General features: G+C 45.6%; 2 protein-coding genes across 8 annotated transcripts in view; one reads left to right on the top strand and one right to left on the bottom strand.

Annotated features, from left to right (window-relative positions):
- Positions 1–728: 728 nt before the first annotated feature.
- RCE1 (Ras converting CAAX endopeptidase 1) lies at positions 729–16,633 on the bottom strand. Of its 3 annotated transcripts, XM_032963953.2 has the most exons (9): positions 16,377–16,633; positions 14,144–14,246; positions 12,826–12,849; positions 10,947–11,036; positions 8,754–8,832; positions 7,913–8,080; positions 6,711–6,782; positions 5,314–5,376; positions 729–4,016 (listed from the first exon to the last, which is right to left on the bottom strand). In XM_032963953.2, the coding sequence occupies exons 1-9, from the start codon at positions 16,484–16,486 to the stop codon at positions 3,796–3,798; spliced, it is 930 nt and encodes a 309-aa protein (XP_032819844.1). In that variant the 5' UTR covers positions 16,487–16,633; the 3' UTR covers positions 729–3,795. The 3 variants fall into 3 exon arrangements, with proteins under 3 accessions (XP_032819844.1, XP_032819845.1, XP_032819846.1); XM_032963954.2 differs by lacking the exon at positions 12,826–12,849; XM_032963955.2 differs by lacking the exon at positions 12,826–12,849 and having other exon boundaries at positions 10,947–11,030.
- A 961-nt stretch (positions 16,634–17,594) lies between these two features.
- The window catches only part of ANAPC1 (anaphase promoting complex subunit 1), a 42,778-nt gene continuing 40,522 nt past the window's right edge, over positions 17,595–19,850 (top strand). For 3 of the 5 annotated variants that reach the window (XM_032963950.2, XM_032963951.2, XM_032963946.2), the window contains exons 1-2: positions 17,595–17,688; positions 19,156–19,440. In XM_032963950.2, coding sequence (XP_032819841.1) covers positions 19,177–19,440 — 264 coding nt within the window. In that variant the 5' untranslated portion in view covers positions 17,595–17,688; positions 19,156–19,176. The other 2 variants (XM_032963947.2, XM_076071065.1) reach the window with 2 other exon arrangements.

Raw genomic sequence — 19,850 nt, 5'->3', positions numbered from 1 at the left:
TACTGCCTATTCTCCGAACGTGACTCCCAGTGGCTTCCACCGGTTTCTGAACCTGAAGGAGGCACCTGAGGCGTGGGAATTGTTGAGAGCAGTGGTTTCCAAAACTCTCCGGACCGTGGATCACTGGACTGCCAATGCACCCATAAAGCAACTTTTCAAGATGAAAACTACAGTACTGTACTTACAAACTGCTATGAAATGTTGATTAAAATGTCATAAAAAACGATCAACTTGCTTTAGTATTGGCTAGTTGTGAAATCGGCAGTAAAAATATATTGTTTAGTGAACAAAAACTGCGGCACCTGCATTGATTATTTTGGCCACTTCCTTGCGGCCCACCGGAGGTCCACGGAGCGCGGGTTGGGAACCACCGGAGGTGCACGGACCGCAGGTTGGTTACCACCGAAGGTGCACGGACCGCAGGTTGGGTACCACCGAAGGTGCACGGACCGCAGGTTGGGTACCACCAGAGGTGCACGGACCGCAGGTTGGGAACCACCGGAGGTGCACGGACCGCAGGTTGGGTAACCACCGGAGGTGGATACAAATTAAAAGCTTTAAGAATGATCGGCAAAATGCACAGTGAGGGTGACTTTTTTAAAATCATTAATGTATTTTGTACTGAATGTGTTCGGCTGAAAACTTTGCATACTGCCCTCATAGAAAGTGTCATTCCACCAAGGCCTGCGATGGAGGTGGAATATAAATTTTAGGACAGACCAAATGCCTTTTACTTTTTGCAGTTTATTTAGCAGAGGAACATTTTTTCAAAGTTTTCAACTTATAACAAGCTCACAAGCACACAATGGCCCACTCTTGTCAACAATGTCACAGGGTCCTCATTAAAGTGAATTTTACAACAGGCAATTTCACTTTTGATTCAAAGCGACACCCTGAAGAAATATCAGGTGACGATTACATTTAACGCACTTCATTTTAAAAAAATATTAAGCATTTATTGTTGTGGCCAAGTGGGCCCTGAGACACAAACTGGTCCAAACTATTTTTTTTTTATATTTTAAAATATATATTAATCTGAGTATTTGGTTGAAGCATCTTTTATAAGACCAACGCATTTAGAAACAACTGCATTTATTTGTGTCATGAGACAGTTCTATAAAGGCTCAATACGGTATTACAAAATATTCAATATCCCAAAAGGTATGCATTGAACGCACGTACCAGCAGAGTAAACCTGTCAGTATTATAATACAAATTAGTAGCTCTAATATATATACGCATTTCCCTTTGTTACCCCACCCACATCAAAAATATACACGCGTGATAGAATGTGGTATGTTGGGTGCAGCATGAATAAACTAGGGGTGTAAGGATACACTGATTACTTGAGTAATATCGATTTTATGTTGCATTGTATTGTATAGGGGTCACATGACTCCTGCAGCCACTAGAGGCCACACATTCACCATAATCTTTAAAAAAAATGTTGACTCGAATGGCAACCCCTAAATCCTGAAATTGATGAAATCGTTGTGGGGATGGATGAATCGATACACCTCTAGTGCATACATTCGCATTACGTACATGTGTGTACTTTCCCCAACAGCCGACGCAGGCTATACAGGGGACCTTTGTATATATGTATACTGTATTACAAATGGTGTACCGGCTGTCATTGACGCTTGTGTTGCATGAAGCCATGACGAGTACTTGTAACGTCTGTTTGTATGTTCACAAAATAATACCTACAAACTCCAAAAAGCCAAACAGCAACCAATTTGTGAACAATTGTGATTGGTTAATTGGTGGGATGTGGGGGGGGGATTGAGCGAATGGGGTACGTGTCAAGATAAGTTGAAATTGCAGGGCAGTCAAAACATGTGAAAATTAATGCACAGAACACAAGAACAGAGTGTGTATAGAAATCTGCAGAAGCACCGACGCAGGAGAGGAGGTGCAATGGTTAAGTGCCCTGAGTTATGAACCCATAAACCTGAGTTTGATTCCCAGCCATGGCTCACATTAGTGGCGAGTGGTATTTTTAACTGAACCTGGGCACCCCCCCTTCACCAACCCACACTGACCAGCATGATGAAGTTTGGTCAAACACCACCCATGACTTTAAGGTATGGGGAGACCATCATCCAATTGGGCTGCTGTTATATGGGCGAGCTATAGGGGAGTCTGATGCTTCTGCAAATTTATACAAGCCCTTTCAAATCGTCCGATGGATGTTAACTCTGAGCGCATTTTAAAACTGGGAGGCATCGCAATGCGAGTTTAATTAATCGATAAGCGCTTTCCAACGGCAAACAGGTTAACGCCATGACTGCAGACCCAGTCCAAAAAAGCACCATCACCAGACAATAACAATACAAAAACAAATAACCAAGATAATAATTACCCCCTACAAAATAAATTGTCACAATCGATAATACGTTTTGCAAAACGCCTCCACGGTGTAAGTTTTGATTGCTGCCGCCAAAAATAATTTTCTTAAACGAAAACAGGTATGGGAATCACATTCGTTAAATGCCATTGCTACGCCTATTGAATTATTTGTGATAAAAGGGAGGTGAGGGTGGGTGCGCTGGCACAACGCTTAGCAGGCTGCGCTATGAAGCCGGCCATCCGAGTTTGACTTCTGGTCACGGCTAACATCGGTGGCGAGTGCCATATCTGAACCCATCCCTGTTGCCCCCTTTCACAACTCCCATGACCGACAGGGGTATGGAGAGGCCTTCATCCAGCAGTGGAATGGCATAAGGGCTGAAAACTATTATGGGAAATATATCAGAAGTGACCTTTGAATGAAAACTCCATCATTGGGTTATGGGAGTACCGTCAAGCCCCACTTTGTGTGCACAAGCAGTGGCACCCATCAAGGCCCTGAGACACTTGGGAAATTTTAAGGGCAACCGTTATCCGCAACTGTCAACTGCAATAGTTGCCACCAAAAAGTTCCCTTGTAAGAAAAATGCATCTCCTAAACCTTACGATCGTAATACATTCACAAATTTGTACGTGTAAGGATCAATTGTTTTTGGGTGCATGCAGCTTGTACGGAAAACGAAGAAAACAAGAAATATAACAACAGATGGTACAAACATGACCATAGTGACGGAACAGAGCAGGGAAAATATGAATGAGCCAGTTATGAGACAGAACAGACAAAGCGGCAAAGCAAATAAGGACAGCACGAATAAAACAGACAGTACAAATGCATCAGTACAGAATTACAAGACGGTACAAACGAGATAGGATGAAACTGTACAGTAGAGGAGAGATGCCAAAATAGAAAAAAATCGATTCCTCGGGAGATGCTCAAGTAGATTACTTTGGGGATAATGCAAAATTAGTTGGAAAAGTCTCAATAATGTTCCCAAGCGTGTCGCTGAATGGGAGGTGATGGGCGGGGTTTCATGACACCATCGGTGTGTCAGATGCGTCATGTTGGGCGTAGCTTGTTGGGGGTTTTCTACCTTCAGGAGGGAAAATGTCAAAAGGGGCCCGAGAAATCGCTCTCAAAAAATAAAGTCAATTTGCAATTTTTAGATGATTAATTAAAGTAATCACCCGATCGTCGCAGCTCTACTGTACAGACAAACAAATGAGACAGCCGATAAAAACGAACGAGTACAAAACGAAACCGTACAGGCAGCACAAAAGAAGACGCACTAAACACAAACACGGCAGTACAAACGAACGAGCAAAAATGAAACGGTACACGCGGCGCAAACAACGAGACAACCGCCGACTCGAATCAGATGGCGAACTTCACGAATAGCGGCTCGGCGGGGGGAAGGCGAGTCGCAAAACGCACCACGCGCGTCTCTACCGCCCCACGGTCGCACTCGCGCCGAGCAGCCCGAACACGTTGTCGGCGTAGAACGCGGGCTGCGTGATCGGGTGCAGCAGCAGCAGGAAGAGCACGAGGCCCGACACGTAGCAGCCTGCGATGGCGGAGCGCCGCGGGTGCTCGAGGGCGGCCGCCACCGGCGGGAAACCCATCTGGTTACAGAACGAGTGGCAGAGTACAGGGCCCACCAGGTGACCTGCGTGCAGTCGGCGGAGTTGGTGGGGAGGGGGTGGCGGGGCGGATTGGACAGACGACGGGAGAGTCGTCACAGAGGGTGATGAGAGGTTGGTCAGGGGCAAGACGAGGTGAGCGTTGGCTTATGCCTTTGAATGCACCCCCAAAGCTGGCCTGGGTCTCTCCTAGGTCATCCCTTAGCCTAAAACAAGTACCGTATTAAATTTCGATTTAAAGCTTTCGTGACCGCAGGGATTCATCTTCTTGGTTCTTTCGGTAAAGTCACGTCGAATGGGAATAAAATAATGAAAATAAAACATAATAAAATTGTTTTTATAAGAAAAATAAAACATAATAAAATTATGTTTTTATAATAAAAATAAAACAAAATGTTTTATTTTTATTATTTTATTTCCATTCTACGTGACTTTACCGAAAGACCCAAGAAGAAGTACCATATTCTCCAGGTAAAGAAACAGTCTGGAAAGTAGGACACACCCCCAAACCTGTGCCAGTAAAAAAACTGCGGTCACACACTAAATATACAAAGAGATGCACACAGCTACCAGATTATAAGACCCACCGTAAATGTTTTGCTTGAAAATTCCTAGGAGGAAAAGCATGTCTCACAAGTCAGAGAATTAGATAATTGGTTCAGCACATTTGCCCCGATGCTGGTGAGACAAGGGTGAGTGTGAGTGTGCACGGTGCTCATCAAAGCGTCGCTACGTGTTCCCTGGCAGACAAAAAAGACGTTTGCTAACAATCACTGCTCAGCCTGGAAAACCAAATAGGGTATCGTGTTATCTTTGTGTGCACAAAAGAGGGTATGTGCGTGCATGTGTATAGAGGAGCTTAGCGATTCTCATGGTGCCCTTGTGGCATAGCTACAAAAAAAATGCACGTTATCAAACCTATTTTGGCTACACCAACCACAGCAAGGGAACATTACATCACATTATGCAATGTGCTAACTGGGTGAACAAAAAGTGTTCAATATTAAATAATATAAATATATTGTGGGTAGAGCAGTGACCTGGTGGTTAGCACACTGTGCTACGAACCCGGCGACTGGAGTTATATTCCCGGCCACAGCTAACATCAGAAGCAAATCGGCGTTGGAAGGCCTTCATCCAGCAGCGGATTGATATGGGGCTCTGTAAAATGACTCTCCTTAATATTAATATTATATCGAGATTGGGCATCAACAGTTGGCAGTCAGCAAAGCACAGCATTGACGATGGCACATCAGCAATCTGATACTCAACCGTGTGCGGCCCGGGAGGTTAGGATTATCCGCGACACCTGATATGACTGACCTGTCCTCATGAAGAGAAAGGCCGTGTAGGCACCAAACACCGACGTATAGGAGAACTGGAACGCTGCAACAATAGAAGGGTAAAGGGCCGGACACATACACACGCGGGCTAGGATAGGCAATAATATAAAAAAACATTAACACAAAATCAATTGTCCCGCAAACAAAGAGTTACGCTCGGCCAATTAGCGATGGCTTGGGTGAGCTTGTGGCGCTTCTTTTGTTTGCATGTGAATGCGTCGCGGTGCTCTCTGGGGTTCGCCTGAGGTTGCCCATGTGAATGCGTGTGCCCGAGGTGACCCTACAACTCAGCTCACGCCCATATTGAGCAATTGGCCAAGGTACTGGAACATCGTGACGATGGTCAAACAGCGGCGCACGTGGTTCTAAGTCAACGATGACTGCCAGTGTTTAAGCATCAGCTAGGCACTCGCCATGGTGACATGAAATTTCCACCACTGGCTCGGCGCCAGTTGCAATGTTACCGAATGTAATCCAATGTTCACAAGGGCAAATAAAAAAAATACTTTAAAAATACAGATATATTGAGTTGGACATAAACAGCATACAAACTAGGCGTAAAACTTATTTTTGTGTTGTTGTCCTTCCTCTCAACCCCAGTTTGCACGGTTGGCTACGTACAGTGCGAAATAAGTTTAACATACATACATGGTTCATTGATTAAAACTGATTTTTGCAGCAGTGTGGACTCAATCTGTCCCCTGAGTATTTGTTCCCCCTCCTTGCACAGGTACACTTTCTCCAGGTGCTCCTCCAGTTTCCTGCCACATGTTTAAATACCCATTACTTGGTTGAAAACATCTCAACATACAGAGGACCGCAGAGCTTTGGCAAATTGATGGTTCCAGTTCACTGTGTGGCTGCTGCTTTTTCCCCGCTCGTCTGTGGTTCCTCACCGAGTCGTGCTCTCTCTTCAGGAGGGAGCGAATATTATGCGTACTAAGAGTTGAAATGATCATTTATTGAGTCACTGACCTGAGGCAAGTGGGGAGCAGCCAATAATTAAATCGGCGTGCATGCATATACATGTACGTTGAACCTGTTTCACACCATACGTAGCCAACCGTGCTAATCGGAGGTGCGGGAGAAGCACAACAAACTAAACACAAAAATCAGTTCTAAAGAAATGCGTTTTAAATCTAGATTATTTAAAAGTGCATAGACCCAGTGGCTTCCTAATATCGGAAGAGCATTCCAGAAGGCCGCAGAGGTGCACCTGAAAGCACGCGATGCAGTGACCGTTTGTAAGCACAGTTAATCCGCAACCTGAATAATCACCCACGGATAATTATCGAGCGTTACCTAGAGCGTAACAAATCTACAATAATTAAAGTTGGCAGTCTCTACTGTTGGTTGGCAGTCTCTACTGTTGGTTACCTGCGGACAAAAGGATCATCTCCACGCTGCCCTGCTTGAACTTGAGCTGCTCGATGACGTGGTGAAAGTGAGCTGAAAGCCAGCAGACACGTGACACACGTTGAGCAAGCGAGCATACTCCTTTATGCGACAAGAATCTATGTGGCCGAGTTCGAGGCAACAAAGTTCGTTCAAGAGTAATTGCGCACTTTGGGATTCATCCCATCACCGTGCCTTCTGGTTAAAGCCGTCCCCGAGGGTACGGCGAATAGGGGCGACTGCCCCGGGCGCCGCTCTTTCGGGGGGCCTCGCGCCTCGACATCAGTGTCAGATGTAATACTTCCGGTTTAGTTTGAAGGCATCGGGGGGCCCCCGCACCCACCTCTGGACGGCCATGATTCTGGTTTATGTTTTACCAATTCTAATAAGTAATCATGCACAACAGAATATATCACGATGATGATAATAATAATGATAATCTACAGCATTTGGTCAAAACACTACTGGACGAAGGTCTCCCCACACCATATTGGTCATGAGGGTTGTTTGACCATACTTCACCACACTGGTCAATGCGGGTTTGTGAAGGGCGAAGGGTGCCCAAGACTGGGTCAGGTATCACTCGTGGGTGGTAAATCAACCTCAGGTTCCCAGGTTCATGGCGCGAACCACTATGCAACCTTTTATGCCACTTTCATTTTTCCACATTCAGCCACCATCCAAAACACGGTCACCGATTCTTGCACAAATACATTAAGTCATATATCGGCTAAAAGCCATTCAAGTTTCAGGGCAGTCTCCACCATCCACCAAAAAAATGCTGGATGTCCCACAATAAACAGCCCACAAAATGGGAGTTTAGCGCACGCTGTGAGGTCAACATGAGCCAACTCCATCTGGCAAGTGCTGGCTTACAGGAAACTCATTGACTGATGGGTTCACCGACTGATCAGCAGGCTGACTGACTAACCAATTAAATTACAGAATGATTGCTTGACAGACTGATCACTTTACTGACAGGCTGTCAAATTGAATCATGAATTGTTGACCAACCAACTTATCAAATGACCAACTGACTGACCGATCGCCTGGCCAGCTGAATGGTTGGCTGGCTGACTTGACTGAAGAAAGTAATTGATCGATCAACTGACCAACTGACCAACTGATCCAACAACCAACTGACTGACCGAACAACCGCCTGACCGACTTGAGTCGGGACGTACCGACGCCGAAGAAGAGGGGACAGGCGAACACGGCCATGGTGGGGCCTGTGCAGGGCACCAGCAGGGGCAGCATACACGCACGGAACACCAGCTCCTCCGTGAGCGGCGCCACCACGTGGTTGCGCACCCACCAGATGTCGGAGACGCACAGCGCCCAGAACCGCGGCTCTAGCCCAAGAGAAAAGAATGGTCGTTATTCATAAGCAGGGGCAGAGCCTGCTGAGGCTACATGGCTCTTGTTCAGGGGAGAGCTGGGTTACAAAAAGCTAATAGAACAAGCACGGCAATTAATTATTGGGCCCGAATAACAAGAAGCATATAGATGGTGTGCACCACAGAGATGATGATGATGGGCTTCCAGTCTGTTCGTTATAAATTCGAAATGGGACATCTTGCCTGTGCACTACATAGTGTCCGTTCATTATACACTGCCCGTGACCTTCATCCAAAGTGTGCATGGTTTTTATAGGTGAATTCCATTTCATCACAATTCACTGCATAATAAAATGTCAATGGTCATATGAAGAAGATTGTACCAATGAAGTTTGGCCTGATGATTGGTAAATATGTCCCATGTGCAATCGTGACTGTCAATTCAAATTAAGACCAACATCGTGTGTATTGTGTCCCACTTGATGTAGAGGTCGGTTTAATCGAACTATCGTTCTTTATGTCATGTGGGATGCGTTTAGCAATCATCAGGAATGTGAAGCGTGCACAGACTTCATTTGTATTTGATTGAAGACTGCTAACTGTGGAGTGAAGGAGCGTGGTGGGTCGTGAGAACTGGATTATGGGAAACCCTGTGTTCTATGTTTTGGACTGTGAGTGGGGGCCTTACCAATCAACACTTTCACTCCAGAGACAAAGTCCCAGGGACAGTCAAGGGTCAGCTGAACGATGGGACCCAAGAAGAGAACCTGCATCACAGAAACACGTGATGCTTTTCTACTCCGTAAATGAAATTAATCAGTGGTGGAAGTCCTGGATTTTTTTTTACAAAGAATCAAGGAGACTAGCTCAGGTCACGTGCAGGAAACTGCAATAGTTCAGACACGTGGTGACTGGCTGTAAAAGATGTTGATGGAAGGAACACTCCAAGGTGCTTGGGGATAGGAAAACCAGGATCTGCCTGGACGTCAAACATAAAACACTGGATGGGATGTAAAGCTGTCTCAGCATTATTTCCAGCGTGCTATTGGCATCATGTGACAATTAATCCATTCAGAAACCTTACAGAGCAGCACAGTCCTGTGTGCCTGAAAACGGCCGCCCAAGCAATTTTCAGTAAACTATTTATGAAAAATCCTCCAAGTGACGTTTTTATATTCACACACGAGGGGGTACAGTTTCCGACACACTCTACGAATAAGACTGATGTTTGTCGCTCGAGTTATTTTCATTCTTAGAGTTGGAATTAAGGCATATTAAGTGAAAAGATCTAATTTTAATAATGACAGGACCTGGCTGAGCAGATTTGAACCTAGTCTTGCCCAAAGCAATGAGCCACCCAGTCACCTCATGGTTAGGTATTTGTTAATAAAAGTAAAATATAAATGCCAATGCAGTTCTATAATAGGCAGTTTTTAAAACCACAATCAGTTCGAGTGTTTCCAGTTGGAAACGCATCGCAAATGTCACCAAACAATACCCACAGGCAGCCATGAGCCATTTCATCACACAGACGTAAATTCTGCTGACTAAACCACTGCGGCAACAAGCAAAACAAAGCAGAGAGCTCTTCTTTAACCCGGGGGGGTCCTTGATGTTCCTACAGTGCTGTTTGGTGCTCACTTCATTAAGATGGTGGAGGTGTTTGCCCTTTACATTCTCTCCAGTGTTTTTAACAAAGACCAGAAGGCTGTGGACAAACCTCTTACCTGGCGGCGGATTAATTTGTTCACACGGGATGAAAGCATCGCTCGCAAAGTACACCTCGTCAAAGAGGCACGGTTAAAATTACTGGCGCCCGTGAATTCATGGCGACGGGACGTGCTGTAACAACGTTTTTTTTGGAAACCAAGCACGAGGCCCGAACAAAAAGGGGCTCCCCGACTCAACTTTAAACCGAGGTTTGTTATCAGCCAGGGTCGTGGTAAATCGAACACCGCCTCTTAGAGAGTGATTTACTAACATTAACGTACACACAAAACAGGACTATGCTGGTATAAGAACGACTTTCGAGTAGCATATTTTTGCTAAAAATGTATTAATAAATCTTTTTATTTGAAATATTTTATGTTGAGACCTTCAATTACACTTTCATCAGTTGATAACAACTGGATGGAGTAGTGGCACAGTGGTTCGCACACCGATTTGTAATTCCAGTCACATGAGTTTGATTCTTACCACGGCTAATCTCAATGGTGAGTGATATCCGAGCTGGTCCTGGGTACACTCCACTTCACCGACCAGCACTGATGCAAGTGGTGGATTACAATCAAACAACGCCCTTGACCGACATAGCGCGGAGAGGCTTTCATCTAGCAGTGGAATCACAAATGGCTGTAAATGGTAAATAAATTAATGATGTGCACCAGCAGAGATTACAGTGTGCTAACAGAGAATCCACACATCGTTATTTTCGGAATTACATCTTCCTCTCTAATCCAGGAGTGGGCACCCTTTTTGGCTTTCAAAATACCAACGCAAAAGATAATGTGAGTGCCCGCCGAGCTTAGAGGCCATTGGAGTGACATAAGCGAGTGAGCGCGGTAAAGTTAGAAACGGAGTGTTGTTAGCTCAAAAAATACTGCCCTCTAGTACCCGATAAGTGCGGTTAAGACGCTTGTGGTGACAGAAAAATAAGGTTTGCGGGGGCCGATTTAAAACGGTAGGTGTCATGTGGTCACGGGCTGTATCAAATTAAGACATGGGCCGAATACAGCCTCTGGGCCAAAGGTTCCCCCCGCCCCTGCTTTAAGCGAAAGACTTGTGGCTCCGATTTTTACAAGGTGCTTCGCAGATACCCGTGCCGCGGCCAACATTGCGTGCGCTGTAGCAATGCCAAACTGGGGCGTCGAAGCCGACTTACCGCGGTGAGCAGGAGCGGCAGAACGATGGCAGGGAGCAAGCCGCGGGTGTGAATTCCCATTGTCTCCAGCAGGGAGCCCCATGACTGATCCTCATGACACACAAACGAGACGCACCGTCAGTCAGTCACACATTCCTCCTTCGTGCGATTACAGATAAACTTTTGATTATCCGATTTGTGGATTAACTGTGCTTGCCAAAACAATATTTACTTGAATTTTGATTTAAAGCTTTCGTGACTGCAGTAATTCATATTCTTAGCTCTTTCGGTAAAGTCACGTTGAAGGGAAACAATAAAATAATAAAATATATATAAAACAATAAAAAAATTCTCACGACGTTTCGACCATAACACAAACGGTCGTCATCAGGTGTGCCGGTTCGCATTAATTAATTTATTTTTAAACGGTGCATTTACTTATTTATAAAAAACGTCAGCGCCACGCGCAGCGATTTGGCAGTTTATTTAGAAGGACTAGTCCATCTATGTTTGGAAAAGAGGAGGGGGGAGACGAAAAATTAATGTATGCTGTCTGAAAGCCACTGTAATTGATTGTTCATGCTTACAGTGGCTTTCAGACAGCATACACTCGCGTGCGCATATTTCTCTACACTCGTAACTTCGTGCGATCAGCTCCGCTTTGCAAGGACTTTCTCTTTGGAATGTGTAACAATATCATCGTATGTCGAGTATCCTTACATCCCATGCGTTTCCGATATTAGTATAGCCTAAGTAATCCCCCAAAAAACAGAGGCTCCTTTAATAGGCTGGCTTGCCACCTTGTTTTAGGTTTTATCCCAATATTATTCCGATCAAACTTTCCACATCATGCCGGTTGTATGGAAATGTGCCTTTAGGCAAAAAAAGCACAAGCAAGACAATGCACCCCAATGAACTAAAAAAAAACAGTTCAGGGGAACGGTATTATGATCACGTTAGTCATTTAAGGAAACACAAGCAAATATGGATTTGTATGTGCATGTGCAGCCCTTTCATCAACCCATCGCTGGATGGATGATGGCCTCTCCATGACACGTGGGTGTGGGGGTTTAATTTAACCCCATCACACTGGGCAGTGCAGATTGGTGAAGGTGGGGAGCATAGATAAAGAAGCATATAACAATTCGGTTTTCTGCTATACCCTCTGCTGACCACAACAAAGCACTAATACAGTACACAAGCCTCTAAACTAATGCGCCTTTAAGCATGCTTATTACTTATGCATGATTCAATTTAAGAATAGATTTCATTTTTAACAATTTTGCTTATGCTGGTTTTCGTTAGTTTACTGTCGTTTGTATCGGAGTATTGTTAGGTCCATTAATCAAATAACAACAAATTATTTCCATAAAAAAATTGATAATTATTATACGCACAATTCAATAAAGTATCAAGAACAAGGGAATTGATCTTAATTGCTGGATCGTTACAACCCTAAAATGAATCGATTCATTAACTTGCAAGACACTTGACTGCTTGTATTCTAACACAGTATGAGGTGTTAACCTGTTATTGGAAGGCAAATTATATACAAAGTTTGACAAGTTAGTGTGTTAATTCACCTTGCATGGTTGGACACAGCAGGAATGAGGCTCTACCATACACCAAAATGTTATAAAAAGCACAGACCTTTGAATACAAGACAATCAATTTTTGTCGACAGCTACAAGTGGATTCTGCGGTGCGATAGCGCCACGTGATGGTGGCTCGCAGGATCCATCAGAGCGAGCCGCATCAAGCTTAAAACCAATGCGCACGCATAAGCTTTGCTAAGACTTCAGCACACTAATACTACTATTATGCGTAATGATATAACAATAAATAATAATTAGCTTATGAATACGAAGCATATAATTAGCTTCATAACAAATGTACTTACGAACTCTGGGTCACTGCAAATTGCCTAAGTCACAGCAGATTTAGTTTCAGTGCCAGTCTTCAACAGCCAAACTAAAGTAACTTATCGAAGGTGCTAAGAGTAGTGGGAGAAAGGTCTCAAGCCATTCTGTGAGGCTCCATTGTTTAACATTTAAAAAACGTATTTATGTGCTTCCCTCTTTTCATATTTAATCAAGCATAATGCAAAGACAATGGTTTTGTATTACTATGAAGTCTCACACAGCATTTTAAACACTGTACATGACATAACACATCAGTATAAAATGTTCCACTGTGATTCATTGAACATCAAGCTTGAAGCATTTCCTTGACAGTGACATATCCTGCACATTAAATATATTAACTTGCAATACCAAGTTTAAATTATTTATCAATAAAAACAAGGAAGAACTATCATATTTAAACATGTGCTCTGAAATGCTTTCCCACGTGCATTTGTACTCGGAGTTATCCAATTAGCAATAATAACAGCAGCACTCGCACCAAGTCCTCAGGAAGTAGTACGTCTATAGGCTGCGATGAGACAACAGGGTTTGGATGGATAGTGGCACTGCCAAGGAGGGCATGGTCAATGCTTTGATCAATGTGGCTGAATTTCAACAAAGAAAGCTCCTCATAGCCACAAAACTGTACGCTCAACTTACATTCACATGGGATCATCTCGGAGTTATATTGCCCACTCATTAGAGGGACCAAGCTAATACACTAATGCATTTGCATACACAGACATACAAACACACAATAACACCATCTTAATTTGAATCAACACTCTTTCCGTCAAGTGGGATGTGTTCACTAAACGTGACAGTGCACGCAGCACGTAACGACTTGTATTTGAACAAATACTATTTTACTTGCGATACTGCATTGCCAGTGGTGCACGAGCACAAATAACAAAAACTCAAAACATTATTTAATAACACTGCCCTAAAAGGAGGAAAAAATGCAATTTGTGACATGTTTGGCAGTGGCCCTTCTTCATGGCAGGACCGTTGCCTGGATTGTCCCCATCTATACAATTATTTAACCCTTCGTTAAAATAAAAAAATAGGTGACATTCCGATCAGTGGGCCTTATTCATAACAGGGCCATTTCCTTAAATTTCCCCAGTTATATATATAGTTTTCCTTTTAAGGTAATGTTGTAAACAAATGTGTTGAGTTTTTGTGTTTGAACGGATGGTTGGTAGACAACACAGGCTGGCAGGCAGGGCCACATTGGTGGGTCACGAGCACTGGAGCGTGAGATTCGCCGTTTGAATGCGTCGAACACCACGGTCGTGGCGCTTTGGGAGTCACCTGGTTCTCCTGGTCGACCGACCAGAGCCACAGGTAGAAGGGGGCGAGCGCTGACACCACGAGCACGCTGGTGAAGCGCCGCTTGATGACATCGGGGTGGTCTCTGTGGCAACACAACAACACTGGCACCTGTTAACATGTTCTCTGGATTATTAGTTGCTCCGAAGAGTAAGATGCCCTCACCCCCAAACTCATGCCCACTTTCAATAAATGTATACAAAGACACACACACATATGAATGCCATTATTAAGCACGTAGAAATTACTGTAATCATGAAGTGATGAAATTAACTCTTGTGCAGGTGCTAGGTGGATTATTACATCGATGTACTTGCGCGACATGGTGAAATCTCGGGGCGGCTGTCATGAAGCAATGGATTGGTCATGGCTGATGAGGATGAATGATTCATCTTGGAGTGGTGGCGCAGTCGTTCGATTCCTGGCCACGGCTAACGTCAGTGGCGAGGGATATCTAAAGCTGTCCTCGGTCCCTTCCCTTCACCAACCCACACTGATCAGCGTGGCAAAGTATGGTCAAACAACCCCAATAACCGACACCCTCTTCATCCAGCAGTTAAGTGAGAAAGGAATGCTAATTATAATCGATAAGGCATTTTATGAAACTGTTGACAGGGATCAGGCTAGAGATGAAGAGATAGGGAAGCAACCAGGAAGCCAGGAAATATACAACACCTGGGGCACGAGAGGGGGGGGGGGGGTGGTGGCAAGGAAGGAACCAGGGCAATACTAATTAAGTGACTGACCAGGAACCCCGGAGAAAGGAGCAGCAGGGGAAAGTGAGAGAAAAAATAGCAGGAAGAAAGGTGGAGAAAGAGACCAAGGACTGGGAACAAAGTTAAATTTAAACTGGAATGGGTTGGTGACTCGGAAATCAAAACCAGGACACCACAGCGAGTGTACTTCTCGCTATGGCTGTGGTTATTCATCACGTGCCAACTCCGGCGAACCTGATTCCTGGGTCATATTCCGTGATAAATTAAGCCCTGACCAAAGAGTGGAAGCAATCATAAAAGGCGACATAAGACAGTACAGATCAGAAGGAACCTGCCAAATTACCTATAGAGAGATTCATTCCTGCAGGAACCTAAACAAATACTTAGGGGAACTATTGACCACAAGGAACCAGACAAATTAGGGAGAAAGGGGCCCAAAAAGAGATCGGCATGAACTAGGGACCATAAGGCAAAAGGAAAGAGAACATCCGAGATAAAAAAAACAAGCGGAGAGAATCATTGAACAATGGTACTGAAAGGAAAAAGCCTGAACCAATTATCAATGCCCCCCCCCCACCACTGCCTACAACTAATCAGGCCGCTTAAATTCTCCTTGAGAAATTGTTGGCAATTTACAGTGTCCACAACCCACAGCGAGATGTATTTGCTGCTGCTCCAAGGGTGTGGTGTGCCGGGTTAATGAAATAATTTCCAAGTTTGACTAGGGCGACTGACTTGGGTCAGACCCGGCTAAATTTAATCGCAGGGCGCTATCCTTCCGTGAGCTCGTCACTCAAGAGCAAGGGGACACGTTGTTGACGGTGGTGCACTCGAAGCCGAGTCAAAGCATTCAATGACAACCCCCTAACCTAACACACGCAAGGGCGGACCGGGTTGCCACCTTTCCGCCCTCCCCCGCCCCCAATAAAGACTGGGGGAAAAAAAACCCGGGGAATCTTTTCCGAGGTCTTGTCAACAACAACAGCAAAAGACCATGCGATGAACAGCACTGGCATTGAGTTCATAGCGGCACCGTAACAATGGCAGATCTCGATTGCAAATTTGGGTTTTCATAATCGGTTAACCGGTTCCCAAAGTCGAGAAGCGGAAATGAATGCGTCTAGCGACACGCGGCGGCCTAAGTTCACCGCGTGCTACCAAAAAAAACCCCACCACATTCCCCTCGTTATCGTCAGACAAGACGTAAACATTGCGTTTCCACTGCTACACATTGCTACGTGTGCCGCAAAGCTACAACCGCACGTTTTGTTCGTTCGGTTACCGGTACGCAACAACAACAACAACAAAAAGCCAGCCCCGCAATTTGAACAACCCCGGTTAGTTTCTGGACTAAGCCAAGTCCGACTACTACTAACTACTACGCTTAATTCTAGCAATTCCCGGAATGTCCCGGTCAAACCCGGGCGAGGTGGTAACCAAAAGCAGCGGCCCACGGCAGGTCTTGCGACCACCACCATCGACCGCAGCTGCCGACTCGCCTGGGCAGCTCGTGCCGCCACACGTAGAGGCTGCCCACGTAGAGGCAGGCGAGCAGCAGGCAGGCGGGCACGGACTGCGGGCAGCTCAGCTGCTCGAACCTCAGAGCCATTTAACGATAGTAGTGTTGGAACTCGGCGGCGGCGGCAGCGGCGGAGGTGGCATCCGCATCGTTCTCTCTCCACACCACGCACAACACACGCGGCCGCCCTCTTGGTACGGGACTCAAACGGTTAGACCCCTCATCCAATATGGCGGGTGGGGGGGGGGAAGGTGGGGGGGGGGGTGTGGGAAGGTGGGGGGGGGTGTGGGAAGGAGGGGGGGGTGTGGGAAGGTGGGGGGGGGGTGTGGGAAGGTGGGGGGGGGGGTGTGGGAAGGTGGGGGGGGGGAAGGTGGCGAAACGTCGTACTCGAATTGTAAATGTTGTGGTTTTACTCTCGAACACACCGGCGTGCTGTACTAGCGACGAATCGGCACGTTCTGTTCACGTGACAAACCTTACTAATTGACTGTGTCGGGTGGTGGCGGGTTTAACGACACATTTCTATATTTACGCGATCAAACCACCCACCCCCCCCCCAAAAAAACATTATTATGTCAGTGTTCTGGTGTCCTTTAGTGCTGCCCCCCCTGACAATACACAAATAATCACCATCAATCTGCTTGCTGTCAAACACAACAATGGTTTCTAACGTGTGGCTGAGCTCACACTGATGATGTCTTATCACCTCTCGAAACGAGTGGAACAACAACACTGCTATAAGAATAGGGGTTTCCCCCTTTTTTCTGGCAACAAAACTGAAACCTTTTTACAAGGACTCATGTCTGCATTAACCACAATACCTGGCAGTCAAAATGCAAACAAAAACACATACTATGATAATATATGCATTGTCCTTGAAACTGATTGGTCCACACCAACACTGCTCCCAAGGCTTCATTTCTAGATTTGAAGCTTTCGTGACTGCAAGGATCCATACTCTTTGGTTCTATTCGGTAAAGTCACGTAGGTAAAAAATAAAACAACAAAAATCATTCACCTGAAGGCCACTTGTGTTGTGGCCGAAACGTCGTGATTTTTGTTGTTTTATTGAGACGGCGCAAATCAGGTGTGTAGTACGACTAAAGTCACGACGTATTTGCGAAACGACGTACATCGGGATACTACTATAATGAACTCCTGGCCTTTGCAGGAAACGCGCGCGCGCACACAAAACGCGTTTCGTATTTCTGGCCTCCGCCGCTTGTCCGCCGCCGCTCGCCGTCGCGTCACTCGCGAGACGGCGACAACGCGGCCTCCGTGCCACCGATCTGGTATTGGCGGCGCATACAATTCAAAATTACAACATTTTCAAACATAATAACACAAATACACGGCCTCGGACAAACCGCGTTAAACTCACGCTATACACCAACGCAACAGCACACACACTCACACACTGACACCCCGACAGCATGGACGCTGTCTAAGCTCGCGCCCAGTTACCGCTTTTCCCGCCATGCAGCAAAATCACTACTGTACGTACAGTAGGCGGCACGTTGCCGCGTGTTTTGAAGTGGAGTTTTGGAGTCGGGGAGTCTTTGAACGCCTCCTTGGAGGGGTCGTCTCGTGCGGGTTCAGTCGGTGGTTTAAGTTGTACGACAGCCGGGAGTTGCGAAGTGCTCGTTTTACCACGCTTGGGTTTTTCAAGCGGCGAGGTGTTTTTAACTCCCCGACGCGTGTTGAATAATGAATTGATGACTGTCAACAATCCGCTACTGGAGGAAGGACTCGCGCACCAAAGCAATCATGGGGGATGTTTCACCATACTTGCGCCTCCCCCCCCTCCCCCCACTTCTGTTTAGTGGGGGTTAATATGGTGATTGCAGGATCGCTTCAGATATTGCTCGCCTTTGAAGTTATCCCTTGGCCTCGAATCGAACGGCTTGGTGGCCGAGTTCACAGTGCATTGCGCTATACACTGAACCACGGAGTAGTTTTATTCTATTCTAGCCTGTAGCAGTGCGTTCAGGAGTTAAAAGCCAATGTCCTTGCCACGAGAGGGTTTCAGGAGATGGATCGTGTAGTTGCTATCCATTTGAGGAGCGCAGACTACAGTGGTTTAAACGTATGATCCTTAGTTTTGCTTGCAGCAGTTTTGATTAATTAATTATGAGATAACGGGTAAGTCAATGAGCGAGGTATTACGCAATTGCGATTATACATAGCAATCATCGCCCCAGATTGGTTCTGGTTCAAACAAAGTAAACCTGAAACTGACTGAGCAAATACAAAATTCAGAGTGTGAGTCGGAGTGAATTAGAATATGAATGAAGTGAATTTAAATGAGTGACAGTGAACATACGTTCTAATGTATATGTTGCCATGCAAATCTTTGTCTCATGTGTGGTACCACTGCTGCACAGTTTCCTTGTTTAATCACCCGTGCTGCATTAGATGAGGTGTAAATGCAATCATTTTTATGATATCTTGTCCTGTGATATTACACTGTATAAATCAAAGGGTTGTCCAAAACATGGGAGACAAACTACAGCTGAAAATCCTTTTAAAATATGCCATTGCATTTTGCTTACTGTTAATTAAATACTTCCTAAGACAAACGCATGTTTGCAAGTTTTACATAATCCATGCATATGCATGTTTCAAATGCGATTTGCATATACGAATGAATTGTACCTAACGTGTTTTTTGTAAAGAGATACTCGCGGGTTTAAATTGTGTCTCACCGCCTTGTGGTACCTTCCCCCGTCTTGTCTCCATCTTGTCCCTCGCTGGAGCAGAGATGCGTATAGCGCTGCCCGATGTCGCGCGAGCCTGACCCGAGCGAGGACGAGGAGACGATGATCTCGGCGTGGGACGCGCAGGAGTTCGAACCGTGCGGACGCCGGCTGTACCGCATCCACCCCTGCGGCGTCGGCGATATCGGCTGCGGTGGCAGTGCAAACCTTTCCCCGGCTGGACGGCACGCTGCACTACGCACTCCCGTCCCCGATGCGTGGCCCACTGACGGCACGGGCGCCCTCGCCGGGTGCCTGCGCGAGGTCACCATTCAGGAGCACCCACGCGTGCGTGATGCTTTTGGCTGTTGGGGAAATTATAATAAATTGAGGAAATTGGGAAAAGTTGAAAGGGGGAAAAAAAGAGTCTCACCTCTGTTCTCACATGTGCTGCTGGTGCATATTTCCCACCTTCAGAAGGTGGGATGTCTTAGCAGCCATCATTGATCACATTGGCCTGAGTAATAAAACATCAAAAAGTGGTCTAAATTTGTTCATCTACAAAGTAATTGCTCAAAAAGTTGTAAAACTTCCACTCAGTTAACCAACTTAATCAAATCCCAGAGCTACCAGTAGTTTTCTTGTTTGTGCAAGTATTTGCTGATGCCTGGATTCGAACCCACAATCTCGATTGTACCCATTCAGCTATCTTGACCTATTTGTTTGGTGGTTGTGCACCGCTGGCAACGCAGCGCCTG

The sequence above is a fragment of the Petromyzon marinus genome, chromosome 31 (assembly GCF_048934315.1).
Source record: "Petromyzon marinus isolate PM22_M1 ecotype Great Lakes invasive population chromosome 31, UKy_Petmar_22M1.pri1.0, whole genome shotgun sequence".
NCBI classification, from domain to species: Eukaryota; Metazoa; Chordata; class Hyperoartia; order Petromyzontiformes; family Petromyzontidae; genus Petromyzon; species Petromyzon marinus.
The sequence above is the reverse complement of the archived record's forward strand: the minus strand, read 5'-3'. Positions and strand labels throughout refer to the sequence as shown.

What these genes read in the sequence shown, in the direction of transcription:
- RCE1 (XM_032963953.2), bottom strand. Translation starts at nt 16,486, where the DNA reads ATGGCTCTGAGGTTCGAGCAGCTGAGCTGCCCGCAGTCCGTGCCCGCC. An exon ending in TTTGCAGTGACCCAGAGTTC is followed by an intron (nt 11,037 to 12,825) that starts GTAAGTACATTT and finishes GTGTGTCATGAG; the next exon opens with GATCAGTCATGGGGCTCCCT. An exon ending in TGCCGCTCCTGCTCACCGCG is followed by an intron (nt 8,833 to 10,946) that starts GTAAGTCGGCTT and finishes TCTGTGATGCAG; the next exon opens with GTTCTCTTCTTGGGTCCCAT.